At 41.9% G+C, this 18,251-nt stretch overlaps 1 protein-coding gene across 13 annotated transcripts in view; it reads right to left on the minus strand.

The window, feature by feature from the left end:
• Positions 1–18,251, minus strand: part of Meis2 (Meis homeobox 2) — a 202,790-nt gene that overhangs the window by 134,508 nt on the left and 50,031 nt on the right. For all 13 annotated transcript variants that reach the window (XM_074065619.1, XM_074065616.1, XM_074065618.1 and 10 more), the window contains one exon: positions 2,858–3,003. In XM_074065619.1, the coding sequence (XP_073921720.1) occupies positions 2,858–3,003 (146 nt within the window). The remainder of the gene's footprint in view (positions 1–2,857; positions 3,004–18,251) is intronic.

Consider the following 18,251-nt stretch of genomic DNA (forward strand, 5'->3'; position numbering starts at 1 on the left):
GGAGCTTGGAATTACAGCTGAGTAAATCTTTCAGCTCATTAAAGACTGGAAAGCAAAAGTTTACAGGGCCATCCTCATCAAAGTTACTGAACCTCCTCTCTGCAGTGGGCTAGTGTGTGTGGATGAAGAGGGAAAGCGGTTCCAAAAAGAAAGCCAGGGCGAATTTCCTTGAGATACAAGGGAGGAGAGGGAAAGGCAGCGAGGGGAGCAGAGAGAAAGATGGGAGACAAAGCCAGTGGGGGAAAATAAAGAAAGGACCAAGCTGTGAAAGGTCACGGGAATGAGAAAACTAAAGCGTTTAGTGAAAAGTACAAAGCAAAGGGAAGGAAAGGAAAGGACTGACATGAGGCTGGGACAGAGCAGTGCTCTCACTAATGTCCCCAGCAGAACCAAAATGTAGGAGCAGGGGAAGAGCCTCCAGCTGCTGCAACGTGGCCCTGTCACTTGAAAAAACGTGGAAAAAGAAAGTCCAGAGAAATGAATGGACTGAACTGAGGTGCAGCCAGTACAGAGGAAATGCAGGTTTCCTGGTTCCCTGGCTCTGGTTATTTGAGTTTTGCATCCCAGCCCAAGGCCAGGCATCAGTAAAAGTCTTAGTTGGACAGAGAATTCTGCACCCAGCCTCATGTGTGTTTAACTAGGTGGATGCTCTCTTAGGGTGGGGCTGAGTACAGCAGATTCACATGTTCCCAGTAATCACTGGTCACTCACACTTTTCAGCCAGAGGCCACTGCATGGCCACACAGTCCTGCCCAGGAAGTTGGGAGACACTGGCTCCACAGGACAAGGCAAGAAGTCCACGTGAGATCCAGCTCCTGGAACCTGGGCAGAAAGTCTTCTCCTTCTTCCTGCTTCCCAGGGAGCAGGGAGTTTTAAAAGCAAATACAGAAAACAGCACTCAGCCTTGACTATGAGCATGTGGATGGCAGAGGTTGTGAAATTTCCATGCAATGTTGGAGTAAGGCAACGAAACACAGAAGTGGGGACTCGGAAGGCTTGGGTCCTGGCCTCACCTTGCCCATCCGTCTGCTAGTGGTTTGTCTTTCTGAGCCTCACTTCCCTCATCTGGACACAGACCAGCAGAGTTCTCTATGGTTCTGCTGTTCTGTGACATTGGTTTTGATGCCAGGGAGGTTGGAAAGCCAGGCAGATGTCTGCCTGGGAAGCAACTGTTGAAGTCTTTATTTTCGACCAAGAAAGGCCAAGCATGACAGAAGACAGCGAGGGAGATGAACAGGTGTGCTGGTCAGGAGAAACCAACTTGCCTGTCATAGGTGGCTCCCTGCCTTTCTTAGTTGCTACTCTAACCAACAAACCTCCGGTTAAAAATGAGACAGACACCCCTCCTCTTGCACTCACTCGACTTCCAAATTACAAACATTTTACAGGTTAGTACATCTCCAGCTGAGGTGATGTAGCAAAGAACAGCTGTGAAGTAATTTTGATAATGATGAGAATAATAACCACATGGCAAGGTTCAGAGCGCTGCCTTTGCAGCTCCAGTGCTCCTGAATAGATAAAAGTGATTAAATACTCCTGATTATCCCTGACCAATATGTAATGGATTTACAGCCTTTTCAATTAGTCAGTATTTGCTTAGGACTCATTATTTCGTCTTTGCTTAAGTAATCAGCCGTGTTCTACCTAACTCCTCTGAGCCAAGTGGGTGCAGGGCCCTGACCTTTGAAATGGCCCTAGTTGCAAAGCAGGACTAACCACTACCTCAGCAGCCTCCTGGTCCCCCCAGCTAATCCTGACACCACAGGCCAGATCGATGCACCTCAGGTGGTTACTAATGCCCTGACATCAAAATGGCCGATTTAGGATTGTGAATCTAACACCCTGCCTTCCCCACCATCGCTCCACCCCTTGCCCTCTGTGTCTCTGTGAGAGGAGCAGATAAGTTGCCACCACCATAAATAAGAGTGGAACCTTGTCCCGGACCCATGACACTGGAACTAATGTCATTCAGCATGGCGACACACAAGTTGGATTATCAAAGAAGACCTTCAGCTTTCAACCTGCTACTCTGTTTAGAAGCATTCACTTAGATAGAACGCCCTGGAAAAGAAGATACATCCTCGGAAATGTTTACCGTTCCTTCTCCAAGAATTTCCAAATGGACAGTAAAATATAAGCATGCCTAGTTCCTCTGTAAAAGTATATTGTCATTTGTCTGTCATGAGAGTCTTAGAGTCAACAGTATATACCGACCCGTACATAAAATTGATTGCAGACAGGGGGATATAAATCGTTACTTTGGAAATGTTGCACATAGTTAATCCTTTCCCAGAAGTGAAAGGGGCTAGCTTTTCAGATAATGGACTTGAACAGGCAAAACAGAATCTTTAATTTCCACCTTACAAACAAGGCATGGCAGCGCCTACAAACCTTCTGCATTTGTCTTACAAATCTGTGATGTCTGAAGACTGTTTCAGAGGCTAAAGCAGCACCCATACCATGAGTCTGGACGGACACGTGGCAAAATGCCTTTTCTGCTCCTGGAGGAGAGGGCTTTCCTTAATGTGTGATCGGCTTTTTATAGATCCATGAGCTCCTTACAGCCACCTCCTTGGGTTGTGGTTACACTGTCTCAAGTTGCTCTTATACCTTTTAGCATCAATAATGAATTTACTTATAGATACTGTGTAGGGTCCCACACCGTTTTCAGTAAGGGTCATCGCTAGCTTCTTAAAACAAAAACCTTTTTGAATAGCAATAACTACTCTATGAGTCACCAGATTTCAAGAGACAAACAGGCATCTTATTTTTGCAAAAGGCGTCTGAATGAAACCTTATGACTTGCTGGCAGAACTTAGCATGACAACACCGTTTTTTCTCTTTCATCTTGACTTACTGTGAGATGTTGAAAAAGCCACGCCCTCATGATATTTGTTGCTACTTTGGGGAAAATGCCTCTTTTCTTCTGACGTTTTTTATCCTTGTCTGGATCGTCATCGTCACCTGTGCCAGGTGAAGCGACACTGTTGTCTAAACCATCCCCTAGTAGGAAGAAATGAAAATACGTTAGAGAAAACATCCAGAGAGTAGCAACAAGAATGTGCAGCTAATGATGAGCTCAGCTAAGCTTGGTGAAAGGAATCCATGAAGCGGGTCTATTCTCTTTCATTAAAGTATAATTGGAGACACAAATACGTAAAAGACAAAATTAAACCAGACCTCTTCAAATGTTAATTTTGTGTGTCTCACACTCGCCCATGTCATTAATTCAATTATAATTGTGTGCTTGACACAGTGCAGTAGCTCTTTGTCAATTATGGACTCCAATGTGAGAAAAGCACCATCCTAGAGCCTGTTGGGTGGGAGGGTATCCCCACGCCCGGCGTGAGCACAGACTGCTGGGCAATCAAGTTAAATGTTCTGTAGTCTATATATTCTAGGCTGCCTGCATAGGTGACAGAAACTGTGTCACTGCTGATTGCACATAATGCACTGGCTGCTCAACCCCTCCTAGAACTGTCACCTCGTAAGCACCCAATCGTGTCCTCCTCATGTGACCCTGCACTGGGCATTTGCATGACATGAAAACTTGTAGCTCTCTGCACCCACTGACCATTATCATGGGGGGGGGGGAGAGAAGATGTACATCAAGGTAGGCTGTTCACTTAATCAGAAGTTTCCATCAACATCTTTCTCTTCTGTGCTTTTTCTCTGGCATTAATTGTGCATTAGCAAAAATCATTTACTTTTAACAGTCATAGTTATTTTTTCTTGCCCTCCGGCAAAAATGCCTTGAAAGCCTGCCTGGAGGGCATCTAAATTATGTATCTGAAAAACTCTTCTGGCAAGGCATCGCAGGACCCCTACTTTCTTAAAATTCATCCGAGCACGTCTTCCTGTTTTTGGGAAGGCATCAATCACGAGCAGCAGTGTATGCACACCCTTACATTAATATTTGAACTAATAACTTTAAAAAAAGGAGAGGAACAAGATCCGACTTGTGGCATAATCAAATGCAAAATAAATGAAGAATACGGGACAGCAGTGGGCTTTATAGATGGCTGTGTTTTCCTCGCACATCATTAGCCTGGAGCCACACGAAAGAGGAAAACAGAGAACAGGAGAGTTTATGCTCCCTGCTGGTGTTTAAGAAGCCGGGGTCCTGGAAGGACATCTGGGAATTGCGCTGAGATGGGGGTTTTTGTAATTTAAGAATAGACATTCATTAGCAGTAAATGCCATAAATCCCATGCTAAGTAAAAACCTTGTCCAAGAAAGCCTAAAACAATAAACTCTGTGCTCAATGTAGCCTGAGCTGGACTCTCTGCAGCTTCCCCAGGAATGCTAAGAGATCCACCAGCTACTCCCAGACCTGCCCCCTCCTCCCAGACTTCCTGCCCACTGGGTCACTCGCCTTCAAACTTCGTCCACTCTCTGGGCTTCCCTGTACCTGTGCTTTTCCTTTCTTGCCGAAAAACACCCTCAACCTCCTTTGACCAGAGAAGCAGAAAAACCACAGCAAAGAGCTGGCAGATTAATTTTATTGACATTTCCATTTTCACTGCAATGCGATACCCTCCATCACATGGAAGAGATGACCCTCACTATTTATAGACTGACAGGCCACTTCATTACAGCCACCCTGCCCCAAGGCAAAGCAGCTCCCTTCCATCTGCCCAAACACTAGAGCATGACCCCCAAGTTGCTGTTCTCTTTTTCTTTGCCTTCTGTTATGATAAAAAAAAAAAAAAGCAGAGAAAGAGGGAGAGAGAGCCCAAATAGTCAAAGAATGAATCAGTGTGCGGGAAAGAAAGGCATTTGACTTTTGAGGCCTGGATATACAGAGTCTACTGGTCTAGTCTTGCTCTGTTTATCCTCTCTGCACACCCATGTACATCAGGGGGTCACCTGCACAGGAATATGTACACACGCACGTGCACACACCCGAAGCTCACACGGGGACGTGTGCACACACTTTCCACCAGGCCCAGGACTGCTGCAAGGCAAATTCTCCCCCACACTAATGGCTTCTGACTGCTTCTTAGCAACCCCAGCATTTTAACCTGGGTAGATGTGCTCTCCAAAATACAGACACTGGAGCGATCTCATCAACCGTTCATGTGACACAGATGGAGAGTGGCTATTAGGAGGCAGGCAGTGAGCCTCGGGGATCTGAGGTGCTGTTCTGTAGCCTGAGGCGATTTTGAAAAGCAGTACCCTGAGATGAGGAAAAAAATCCACACTGCAAGTGCAAGTTTGAAGTCAGTCAGTCTGTCTGTCTCCCTCCCACGGATAGAGACATCTTTCTCTCCCTGGGAAATCTATGTGGCTATTTGAATGTACATTTCAGATAATGTATGTATGGAAGAGCTCTTCCTCCAGTGCCTTCCAAATATAAAAACACACTCTGTAAACAATGCCTGTGTGTGTCTATTTCTTCCTAAGCACATATGGTTTCTGTGTATATGTTTAAGCTGAAATTGTCAGGATTTTGTTAAAATCTCATTTAGCTTTTTTGATAGATTTTGGAATATACTTATTTTAAAAGGTTAATGGCTTAATTGAAGGAACTTCAAGGAAAAAAAAAAAAAGGCATTTGCCTTTTTAACCCAATCAATGACCTTAAAAGACAGACTGTATTTCCACAGTGCATTTTCTCCTGTTTCAAAGCAGAGGGCTGATAATGCCATCAAACTATATGATTCACTATATTTAGCTCAAGAAAAAATATAGTTAGCTTGAGCAACCTTTGATGACGGATTTAAACTGGAGAAAGAGGCACATTGCATGAATTTTAATGTAAAGCAGTCCATTTTATACAAATGTTGTAAAATATTTGAATTTAGGTCCAGATAACAAAGAATTATAAATAAAAATATATCGATAAGCAGCTACTAGACAGAAGACTTTTAATATTAGTATTTATACTTCCACAAAAAGAGGAATTTTCCTCTCCCCAGTACAATAAATGCCATTGTTGATCCTCCAATGACAATGAACCAGCTTCAGCACAAAGTACTAACAACAGCATAAGGAAAAATTTTGAGGGGTGGGGGATGGCTCAAGTGGTAAAGCACCTACATAGTATGTACAAGACCTTGAGTTCATGCCTTACTACCACCAAAAATAAATAACTAAATAAATAAAAGGAAAATTTGAAAGACAAATTTTTCTGAGTGTTCTGCAACCCAAAATAGAGTTTGCAGAGGATGCTAGAGTTGGTAACTGCGCAAGTGGATATTGTTTTCTTGTTTTAAGACTATGTGTGCATATGAGATGGTTGGTGATCGTTGGCACAGGTGACAGATGAGCTAATGTGCCGAGAAGGGTAGAGAAATGCATGTATCAAAGGGAATATAAAAGCTAGTAGCAAGCCTCTTAGCATCTGAACTTAGGACCCAAATGTAGAATTCTAAAGGACAGTAACGGGTTCTTGCTTATCTTTTCATCCTAAGAGCATAGTTCCATGCCTGATGGGATCTCAGACTTACTCCCCTTACTCCCTTACTGTGCCAGTGAATGACTGAACTGACCAATGGGCTGGGGGTGGGGAGGGTTCTCCCTGCTCTTTGACAATCATCACACTGGGAGCTCACTCTCTGGAGTAGCAGGTGACCGCTGTATGGACACACTTGCTTCTAAACATGCCAGGAGTGGTGCCGCTTTGATGGCCTCCATGCCCACAAGGGCCTGTTGGAATGGCAGGACCAAAGGCAGTCCCCTGACACTGCCACCTTTGATGAAAAAATAAAGAAACACTGGACCTGCTTCCTTTAACAGGTTGCTAATCCCTTGACCACAGACACTGTCTGTTTTAGGCAACATGTTCAAAATAGATGCACATTAGTGGAGTGTGTGTGTGATCATGAGAAGGAATACTCAGGGCCTGTGGACAGATACATGGGAAGAAGATTAAATGCTCAAGAGAGGTTGTTAACAGCCTGAGCCCAAAGACTCATCCCAGACTCACTGAGTCAAAATATCTTGGGGCAAGGTCCAGAAATTTGTCTTTTTAACAAGTGCCTTGGGTTTGCTTATGCAATCAGCCTGGCACTGGCTCTTTAACTGAACTTTGGGTGTCTTTTCTTTCTTTTTTTTTTTTTTCTTGTGGTACTGGGGTTTGAACTCAGGGCCTTACACTTTCTAGGCAAGTGCTCTACTGCTTGAGCCACTCTGCCAGCCCTTTAACTGACCTTTGGAAGCCATCCAACTAGATGGCCTAACTTGACATGATACCCAACCTCAGGAAGACAAGGTAGTTAACATTCTACTTTATTCCCAAGAATGGGGTGAGCCATGACCATCTCCCTTGGGCTGTATGCACTGCAGGAATGCCATGGCCTTCTGGTTGTCTTCCTAGTCTTTTGGAGGTGAGGGTTGACTAGAACCAAAGAAGGTAATGAACACTGGCCCTCAAAATGAAGACTAGCTTTAGGCTCAGCTAAGAAATTGTGAGAAATGCACATTCTTGGGACCTCCCCAGAACTAGCCAATAGGAAATGCTACATGCTAGACCAACAATGTGAATGTTACTAAGTCCTCCAGAGGTTTCTGATGCTGACTAGAGCTGAGAGGGTATCCCCTAGGGCCTTCTTGTTGTCTGCAGGCCTGAAAGGAATCTCTGTAGCCTCCTTGTGTTTCAAGACTCTGGAGTACTGAGAGCACACCTCTAGTTGAGTTTACACCCCTGCTCTGAAGGAAATCACACATATCTTCCATAGGTGAGCAGACTTTGCACAGAGCAGGGCATTACTCTAGTAAGTAGTTTTACCATACAACATTCTAGAAAAACATTGCAGACAGACAGTCCAGTTGAAGGATACTAAATCCTAAGATACCAAGGGGTTCCAGGTGAAGGAAAAATCCATATCCACAGCTGTGTATCCAGTGATTCAAGGAGGCCATAGGCACACTCTGAGAAGATCGTGAATGGTCCTACAGCATAAGTTCCCATGCATAAGTCCTTGGTCATAAAAATTTCCCATTCCCTTCACTGGCATATCATTGTATTCCTTTAACCAAAACTGGTCTCTATTTAGACACAAATTTCAAGATTTGGAATAAAGAAATGATTAAAAAGAAAAACCAGTGGTGACGTGCTATGTCAAGTCTAATACTACAAGGATGTGATCTTCTTGTCCCATCACATACATGATGCAACAGCCACAATGTCCAGTCTATTTACTTCTACTTACTCCACCCGCTCCACTAAAAGCAAACATTTATAGTAAGGAAAGTGAGCTCAGGAGTTTAAATCGTTTCCCAAGATTCCACAGCTATATGTGGCCAAGGATGAACTGGAGCTCAGACATGGGGGCTTCAAAATCCATCAACTACCACTGGTATTCTCATAAACATTGTAAATGATGTCTTTCTTTTCTAAGCATTATCTTGCCTGCATCCTGTTATCAATGACAGATCCAGACAAGTCCTGATTCTACAGGGAAAGGTCTAAGTGCAGAGAAGAGATTAGTTTTAAGATCCATTGGTTGGGACTGAGCTAGATCGGGTCCAAGTTGGCCTCAAATAGAAGGTCATCCAGTGTCTGCAAGGGCTTCAAAGAGCAACCAGTCCAGCAAGAGTCTTGAAGAGTCAGGATTTTAAAAATAGGTTTATCATGATCCAAGTGGATACTCTAGTGTAGACCCTAGTAGTGAGTTGACCTTGGAGCCCAGATATACTAGCCAAGACAGAACCTCATCCATGCTGTCACTATCTTGTGGCACTGATGACATCACTGTGCAGTATATTAAACACCTCATTGAATTGTGATTAAAATGATACGGTCCCCTCTTGTAGGCCACTTTAATAGCCATCTAAAACCAGCCTCTGAAGGATGTATCTTCAGAGAAAGAATTAGGACAAAATGTACTTTGGTTACTAGTATTTGAACTTTGAATAAGCTGATGGCACATTACTTAATCATCACTTGTCACTTTGGACCAAGTTTAAGAGTTAAATGTGTTTGTACAATGTATCTTTCAGATGATAACCCATCCGAAAGAGCTGGTCTTTCTTCCTTCACTTCTTTGAGCAATAGAGACTCATTTTATTCAATATCACTTTCATTTTGCACAATTAACATTCACTAATTTCATGCACATATAGGCAGATAATAGAGATAGATAAATAGATGATATATAGATAGATGATAGAGATCGATGTTGGATGGATGATAGAGATAGATGATAGATGATAGATGGATGATTGATAGATAGATAGATAATCAATATGTTCCAAACAACCCTTTTCTAGGAATTAGGTGTTTTCACGAGTACACAGATGTTTATATATGCTACATGGGCTGACAAATCTTTGTGTGTATAAATTAAATTGTAGCTTTATAAACACTTCACCAATTTGTATATAAGTATTAAAATGTTTATAGGTGAATGGAATATTTTGCCTATAGGCACATGTACTTGTGTACACATACACAAGTTTACACAGCTCCTAAATTGTTTATATGTAATGTTGAATATGCATTTCCAACACCAGTTCTCTATTCAAGATCATCCCCAACCTCAGCCCCTCTTCTTTATCAACACTGTTGTCACTTTAATTATCTTCATTACCACCTGTAATGGTGGTGGCACCTGCAATGTCACAATCCTTACTTAATCTTCATAACAAGTGAGTGAAATCCTTACCATTATCACCCCATTTTACAGATAATAAAACTGAGACTCAAAGAAGTTAAGTAACTTGTCAAAAGTCACATAGAGTGGTACACTGGCCCTTGTCCTTCAAAACCTACACTCACATCTTCTGTCCTCACCCTCAAAGTGCTGGAAGACATGAAGGGTGAATTTAGATACTGGATTAGGCCTTGCGACTACAGAAATAAACCCCAGGCAGAGGCCCAGTAGACTCTCATTTCATTTGTATCCCAAAGAGACATTGATGGCAGTACATTTAAACATGAACCAAGAGACAAGCAGAAGATAGTTTTACACAGACAAGAGTATCTATTAGAGCTGGGCCCTAGAGGCTCATGCCTTGTTCCTAACTACTTAGGAGGCTGAGATGGGGAGAATCATGGTTCAAGGCCAGTATGAGCCAACAGTTCACGAGATTCCATCTCCAAAGTAACCAGAGCAAAAATGGACTGGAGGTACAAGAAGTGGAGTGTGAAGATGAAGCCTTGAGTTCAAACACCAGTCCCCACCTCCACCCCTGCCAAAAAAAGACTACTCATAATCTGTAAGGCCATATTTGCTCCCTGTGGGGCTGAATCTCAAATTAAGTATGAATTTGAAACAGGAACATCTGCAGAATTTTAAAGACTTTTCTGAATCAAGTGGTCTTTCCAGATTCCATGCCTTTATGCTTCCCTTAGGTCTGGAATGCCCTTTCTCTTCATTTTTTATCCCCTCCTTTCCATTCTTCTTTGACAGCAAACTCCTATTCAACTTTCAAGATCCAGTGAGAAGGGAATGTCCTTCCTAAGGCTTTCCTCAGCTCCCGTGAACAGTTACCATATAACAGCCACTCCCTACTTCTGTGAGAATTTGCTTTTGTTCTCAGTTTATCTGCTCACTAATTTTTCTGTCTGTGAGCTTTTCAAAACAGAACACATGTCCTATTAATTTCGAATCCCAAGTCCTGGTACAGAGCAGATCCTCACGTGTTAATGGGAAGAATGCATGGGTAGCAAAGGCCTCTAGATGTAGTCTAGGACCTCATGAGACTACAACCTTCCTTGAAGAGTGGAGCACACTGGTGAGGAACAGTCATCAAGCCAGGGGCTCCCCCCTCCCCTCCCCAGCTGTGTGGACACTGGGGTTGGTCCTACCACACTCACTGTTCCATTTTGAGCAAATATGCATGGTCCTCCCCAAAGAGGGGGCTGGGACAGGTGTCATCTGCCATGTGTAAAAATGGTGCCCCTTCTCAAGTCTGTGGGAGAGAGGGAGTGAGTTACTAGAAACATTACAGTTCCAAAGAATATAATGTGACCGTGCAACCTGAGCACACAGCACTTTGTGGACTAATTTTCTTTCACCATTTCATTGTCTTTTTTCCCTCAGTATGCTACTGGAAAACAGGATTAAAATGTACTGAGAGAGGGCTGGGGAGTGGCTCAAGAGGTAGAGCACCTGTGTAGCAAGTGCAAGACCCGGAGTTCAAACCCCTATACTTGCAAAAAAAAAAAAAAAGTACCAAGAGCCCACAGATTTTTTTTCTTTTTTTTTTCTGTGGTTGTCAGGTAGCACCTTCTAGGAGTTTAATTTAGGACTTGCCACTGAGGAAGTGCATGGGAGAAGGAGAAGGAAGGAGAAGGAGAAGGAGCTTCTGTCTAGCTTGGATTCAAACTATAGCCCTGCCAAACTTTCTGTCCAAGAACCATCCGCAAAGTAAATCTTTTTCCCCCAAGCAATTTACTTTTTCCACTCCAGCTCCGTGGGGGAGGGGGCTGAGGCTGGAAAGGCAGAAGCAGGAGAGGAGGCCAGCGATGCGACCTGCTAATTACTCATCTCTCTTGCTCTCCTGCTGCGCCTGACTGTCTGGACACGTTGCAGCGAAATTTTTCTGCGATTTTTCAAGTGACTAGTTCATGGCCCAGGAGCACGGAGGGGAGCAGAAGCGACGAAATGCTTTCGTTTACACGCAACATTTACTAACTGTGTGGGTTTTCCGACATTAAAGAGAGGACAGTGACCCAGGCCACCTTTTTCACACTCAAAAGAGCACTGAAAAAACAAGACTTCATCGGCTTACCTCGAGCTTCCCTGGTCCTGAACACCCTCCCCCCGGGTAGGAGCAGAAAGGGGAGAAAAGGGGGATTTTCTGCTCCTTTCTGTTCAACTTCTCAGGCGGTCTAAGCAGCATTTAGCAGATTCAGCCCCAAATGACTCCAAAAGCGCGGAGCTGCAGGGGCTCATTCTTTGTTAGTTCCCTCTATTTACACAGGATTTACCAGGCTCTCCAGTGAAGAGACCCAAAGCAACTTCCATTCTCATTCTCACTGGCTGCAAGGCCCTGCACTGTGGCTGTGACACTGTTCCCTGCCTGCCTTGGGCTGGGGTGGGAGGTGGGGGCACCTGGAGGCTGAGCCAGACCTGGCTGGTGCAGTCAGCTGCAGAAAGATCAGGCCCACAAGATGGGCTAACCTTCCAGAAGAGAAGAGGAAAGCCAGCCAAGGCTGTGCAAACATGCATCCAGAGACAAATCCCACGCTGAAAACTCTGCATAGGTCTATATGATCTGATGGAGAGTGGGGCGGGAGGAGGAAATTCAGACTGCAGCTTGGATGAAAACCACTTCACCCACTGGTTGGAAAAATAAAGTGTAAAAACAGACAGATGGACACATATGTAAATGTGGCTGTGTTTTAGGCTTTCGCTGGCAACGTGCATGGCGTAGTATAGTTTTGCACGCCTGTATTTTCCATATCATGTTGAATCCTGTTAACTGTCGAACAGAAACACCCTCATACTGGTCCTTGACCAAATCAGTCCCCTCAATTTACCCGTCAGAAGCCATAAAATGGCTTTGTTTATTGACTGGAACTCTAATCCTTTATAGCACAAGCGGAGGGAAGCTTGCAGCAGTCTTAGCTTACTCTTAACTTGGTTTTTCTCATTTGAAATGTATATATTTCATTCACTCTCTTTTGAAATATATAATATGTATATATGCATATATAGTTCTCTTACAAATTTTAAAATATTTTAAGAAAGGATCTCTGTTCTCCTAGGTCTCTCACTGAATTCTCTGAAGGATACTGACTGAATCAGTAGAAAACTCTATTCTTCTGCCATTCTAATTCAGCAGACTCTAATCTCTGTGGGGCAGGATAAGAGTGTACTTGTTACCTGATAAGTGCACAGAAAAGTCCAGGGCATGTGCTGAAGTTATTCACAGTGCATCATAATAAAGGTCTTCTGGGTGCACCAATGATTCATTTTTAGTGATCACTTCAGTGCCCTTTTCCACAGTTAACACTCAGATTTTATGAAGGAAGAAAGCAGGGACAAATGTCCACTCGAGTCCCAGCTCTCAAATTTGACTCTACTCGCACTGCACTACCTACAGCTAAAGCTTTTTTAATGTTCTGTTCGCTTCCCTAGAGTGGCATTTCAGCTAACAGAGTTCAGAATCTCACAGCCCTAAATGAAGGCTGCTGTCTTCAAGTCATGCTTGGAATGTGCAAATACCATCTCTCTCCTGTGATACAAAGAACCAGAAAACCAGAACGAGGGAGACACAGAGAAGACCATGCTGATCAAGTTACCAACAGTCCAGAATCCCCCTCTCAGGAGGTTAATCTTTGAACCAGCAAATGTTATAATTAGGGGCCTTGAAGTTTGGCTGAGACTGGCCATTGAAAAAAAAAAAAAGACCCCAAAAGAGAAAGTATGAATGGATCACATCTCTTTCACCTAATGGTTGACACGAGGGTCATGGCTTTGATGGAAAACTGTACAAAAATGGGTCGCTATGATAAATGAGTCTCTTCCCCATATCGCCTACAGAAGAAAAAAGGTTGGGGAGAGATGTCTTCCCAATTTTCCTTAGCTATGTTTCAGTACAAATTGTGAAAATTATGCAAATAACAATTCTGGCACCTTTGCTAGAGGAAAATATTATTAAATTATGCTCTGAGTATTTTGTCTGCTTTAGTAATTACCCTCATGTAACTGTAAATATAAATAGCTGTTATTCTGTTTAAATTTTTAATCATGCAAAATATTGTCACACAAAATGTCCTTCTGTTGCAGTTTAACTGGGATTTTCTCTTTAAAAATATCCATATTTAACTGAAGTGGACTATATTTAGCATTGTAAAGTGTTTTAGTAAAGATAGCTGGCTAACGTGTCTAAATCAACAGGTCTTTCAAGGAAAGACAGGGATGTTATAGTTGCAAAAAAGAATTTCCTCAAAAACCCATTAATATCAAATCTATCTGAAACATTTTATACTAAAACTGGAATACAACTAACCTGCTCCCAGGAATGTATTAACTACATCAAAACACTATGTTGCAGAATGCACTGAAAATACATTCTCATCTTACCATTAACTACAGGCTTTTATATTTTATTGTACTCTGTAGCATATTACAATATTAAATGAAACATTAAATATAAACTAATAATAAAATTTGTTAGGAAGCATATCAAAAAGACAAGGTACTATCTGTAGCAGAAATTATTTCATTCCAGTTTTAGAGTCCTTGCTTCTTCAACATACTTTTTTGTGAAACAAAAATAGGATTAATAAATTTTTATAATATGAAACGGTTGATGAATGCGAATACTTTAGATCAAATTCCTCTGTAAATTTATATCAGGTCAAGGAGCAAAATAACAAAAACGCATTAAAATATTTCTTGCACTTTGTCAATTACTGTAAAATGAAAATAACAGAATATTTTAATAAAGATACAACTTTGAAGCTAACGTTGTTAAATAATGCCCCTCAAAACCGCCCCTCATGACCTTTTACGTCAAGAGAAAAGATAGCCATCTCTGTAATAATAACAATGCTGGCTGAGAGGAAGGTTTTTGGAGAATAGTCATGGCTCCAAATAGAAGAACAAAGGTATTATGAAGTTGATAACTGGTTTTAGATGAGTGGGTTTTTTTTTTTTTTTTCTTAAGACAGAGTCTTCCTGTGAGTCCCAGGCTGGCCTCAAACTCATGATCCTCCTACCTCAGTCTCCCAACTGCTAGGATTACAGACATGACTTACCACCCCCAGCAGGTGAGTACTTAAAAAAACAAAACTAAACTAAAGACTCCTAGATTTGAAGCCTGTTAACTATTAGAAAGTTATATTTTTTCAAAGAATATTTTCACCCAATATTAATCAGTTTCCTAATCAGACTCTGAAATTTTGTTTAAGAAGTTTATAAATTAAATCACTAATATTTTAAAAGTAGTTATTACACATTTAGGCAACCCATTGGTGATTGATGACTGCTTTAAATAAATCTGGTGGGCTACAGGAGGCAGAGATCAGAAGGATCCCAGTTCGAGGCCAGTGCTGGCAAATAGTTCTTGAGACCTTATCTTCAAAACATCCAACACAGAAAAGGGTTGGTGGAGTGGCTCAAGTGTTGGAGTGCCTGGCTGGCAAGTGTGAGGGCCTGAATTCAAACCTCAGTACTGCCCCCCTCAAAAGAAATCTAGTGGTATGATTTGAGAGCTAGCAGATAGGACTTTGTAGTATAACGCAAACAGATATACACGATTTATATGTACTGGCCACAGGGAAATAATGTATCCCTTAATAAGAACAGGGTAACACGAGTTGGTTATCCTTCATTCAGCCTATGTGTTAAAGAACCACAGACACAAGGAGCCTTTAAAGCTACTTTAAAAGCAAAATGACTGCTTGTGGGTGTGCACTTTCTTTAGGGTGGTGAAATATTTTAAAATTAATCATGTTGATGGTTGCATAACTCTGTGGGTATACTAAAAACATCAAGTTGTACACTTATCTTGGCTGATTTGTATAGCATGTGAAATATTTCTCCAAAAAAGCTATTCTATTAAAGCGGGCACAGATGGTCCTCCCAGTACAAAGCAGCATGCTGAGCGCCTGTAACAGCCTCATGGCTGCACTTGAAAGTGCCCACGGTCTTTAGTGAACTGCTTCACAACAATGTGACTTCAGAGCCACTTAGTTATGTCATCTTAGCACCTTACAGAGGGACAAACATACGCACTTGAAACACTTAGGATGTATTTTATGTTGTTTACGTTACAAAAGCATGCATTATGAAAAGAACACTGACCTTGACACTAAAACTAGTCTTTTCCACTCTCAATGGCATCACATGATAGCAGAACACTAGGATAAATTATTCTTTCAAGGCCTTCAATCAGAATATTCCAGAAGACTTCCACAAACAGATACAGAGCACACACGCACGCACACACACACACACACACACACACACACACACACACTCCTACATTTCTTCCACCCAATGATTATAAGTTCCTTCAAATCAAGAGCCATATTCCCCTCCCCCTTATTATTCTTAGAACATTGTATAATGCTATGGGCGTAGCTTGTGACTAAGTTTTTAATGAACTAGTAGGTGGATGACTCATTTCTTGGAATATGCTTATGAACTCTATGGGTTTATATGCAAAGGTTAGACACAGGCTATCTAAAATGTTGGTCTTCTAAGAGTTGAAAATTGGCCATAGAATTGATGTGTCATAAATTTCAAAGATACATTCCATGGAAGAAGGAATTTTATTAACTAGACAATAAACAAAAGAGGGCCATGCATTTGGAAAAGTGTGCTGTACAACCTGGTTCACCTTTCTTTTTCTAAATGTGTGACTTTATTTGATGTCTTTGGTCAGCCTTATGCTTTGTGTGTCTCCTGGAGGCTCACTCTTGACAGTCCCTGTCCTTCCTTCTCTTCCCTACAGAAGCAGAGAGGCACATGCTTTTGTGGGGAAGTGGTGGAAAAATGGAAGGAACACGAGCTGTGGAGTAACACAGAACTCTTATCCAGTTTCCCGGATCTATTTCTTAATGGACAGGTGTGACTTTGCTTCAGAGAGTAACCCTCTGCACCTCAGTTTCCCCATCCATGACATGGGAGAAATTATACCTTACCTGACAGGTTAATTTTGAAAAGTAAATGAAATCACCAGAGTAGAAAATCCCTACTTTCTAACAGGTGCTTGACACTTAACAATGACCTTAAGAATGTCATACATGACATGGAGTGTTGCATAGTACATGACACAGTCAGAAGTACATCTGTAAGTGTTAATTATGTCCTTAAAATTAAACAATACTTGTGGAGAAACACAATGTGCTCTATCCATCCACCGAAATGATACTCAGCAATGGAAAAGAATGAACCATGGTGGGTGCAACGCACCCAAACTCTATGCTGAGTAGAAGCCAAACACAAAAGACTGTAATTTCAGACATATTAAATTCTAGAAAATGCCAACAAATGCTTCAGACCAAAAGCAGATCAGTGGTTGTTTGAACACATGCAGAGAGGACAGACTAAAAAGGGTATGAGAAACCTTTTGGGTGGTAGTGGGACTGGCTAGTGTCTTGATATGGTGCTGATCTCATGAGTACATACAAGGGTTAAAATGAAATTGCCCACTTTAAGGAGTCATAGCTCACATGGAAATCATACTTTACTAAAGTTGATAAAAATAATGTTAACCATATTACAGCTTAATTTCCAAAAACTTATTTGGCATAAAACAAATTTAAGTTGGAAGTACAGCATACAAGACAGAGAGATAAGTGTGGGTATTCTCCTGGATATCATAGTGAAGTTCTGAGTGGATGAGAGGATTGGGCACAGCCTTTGAAAGATGCTGTGGGCAAACCCAGCATGCGATTTATAAACCTGTTGGTTGATACCTAATTTTCTTCAAATTCATGAAAATGTAAAGTGAATGGTCAGAATGCACTGTGAAAATTTTGCTGAAAATTATTTTTCTCCATTGGCCAACTCTCATGAGAGATATTGCTAAGAAACAACAATTCAAGTTACCCAAAAATACCAATACTATTTTAAAGGTAATAATATAATTCTTAATAAACTACTTTTTAAAAACTCCTTGGGGAAATTCAGTATTAACTCACTTCCTGGGCATAAGAAGATTTCACACCACACTGAAGAGCTTAGTCAGTTTCAGAGGAAAATGGTACCATTCCTGAAAGACTCTGAGGACCCTTCAGATTAAAACTTAATGGGAAATAAGGGCCAGACTCTATCTGAAAAACAAACTAAAAGTGAAAAGCCTGGGGGTGTGGCTTAAGTGGTAGAGCACTTACCTAGAAAGCTTAAGGACCTGAGTTTAATCCCCAGTACCGCAAAAAAAAAAAAGTGGGGAGGGATATAAAGTTAATACTCATCCTTGCAGTCAGTTCTGTGCCTTTCAATAATTCCTGAATCCACCAGATGAAGATGGAAGGGAACTAACATTTGTGGAGCCCCTAATGTGTGCCAGGTACAATAGATAGATGGCATTCCCCAAGCAGAACAGGCTAGTGTTATTATGGTAATCTGTTTAATATAAGCAGAAACTCAAGGTGAGAGGCTAAGAAACTTGCCTGAAGTCATGTGTTGAGTGGGTACAGCTGGACCTTGAACTCAAGTCTGCTGTCAACTGCATCACACGCCTTTTTCTCATATGGAATTGGAGTTCATATTTTTAAATAGTAAAATGTAGAGGGAAACAGTGCCTATGGCTTTGGATCCGGGCAGTGCAGTCACTAACACCTGATCCTGGCCACGTGACTGATCTGACTTTGGACATGTGTGCTACCTGGCTCATGTAAG

This window comes from Castor canadensis, chromosome 2 (genome assembly GCF_047511655.1).
Source record: "Castor canadensis chromosome 2, mCasCan1.hap1v2, whole genome shotgun sequence".
Lineage (NCBI taxonomy): Eukaryota > Metazoa > Chordata > Mammalia > Rodentia > Castoridae > Castor > Castor canadensis.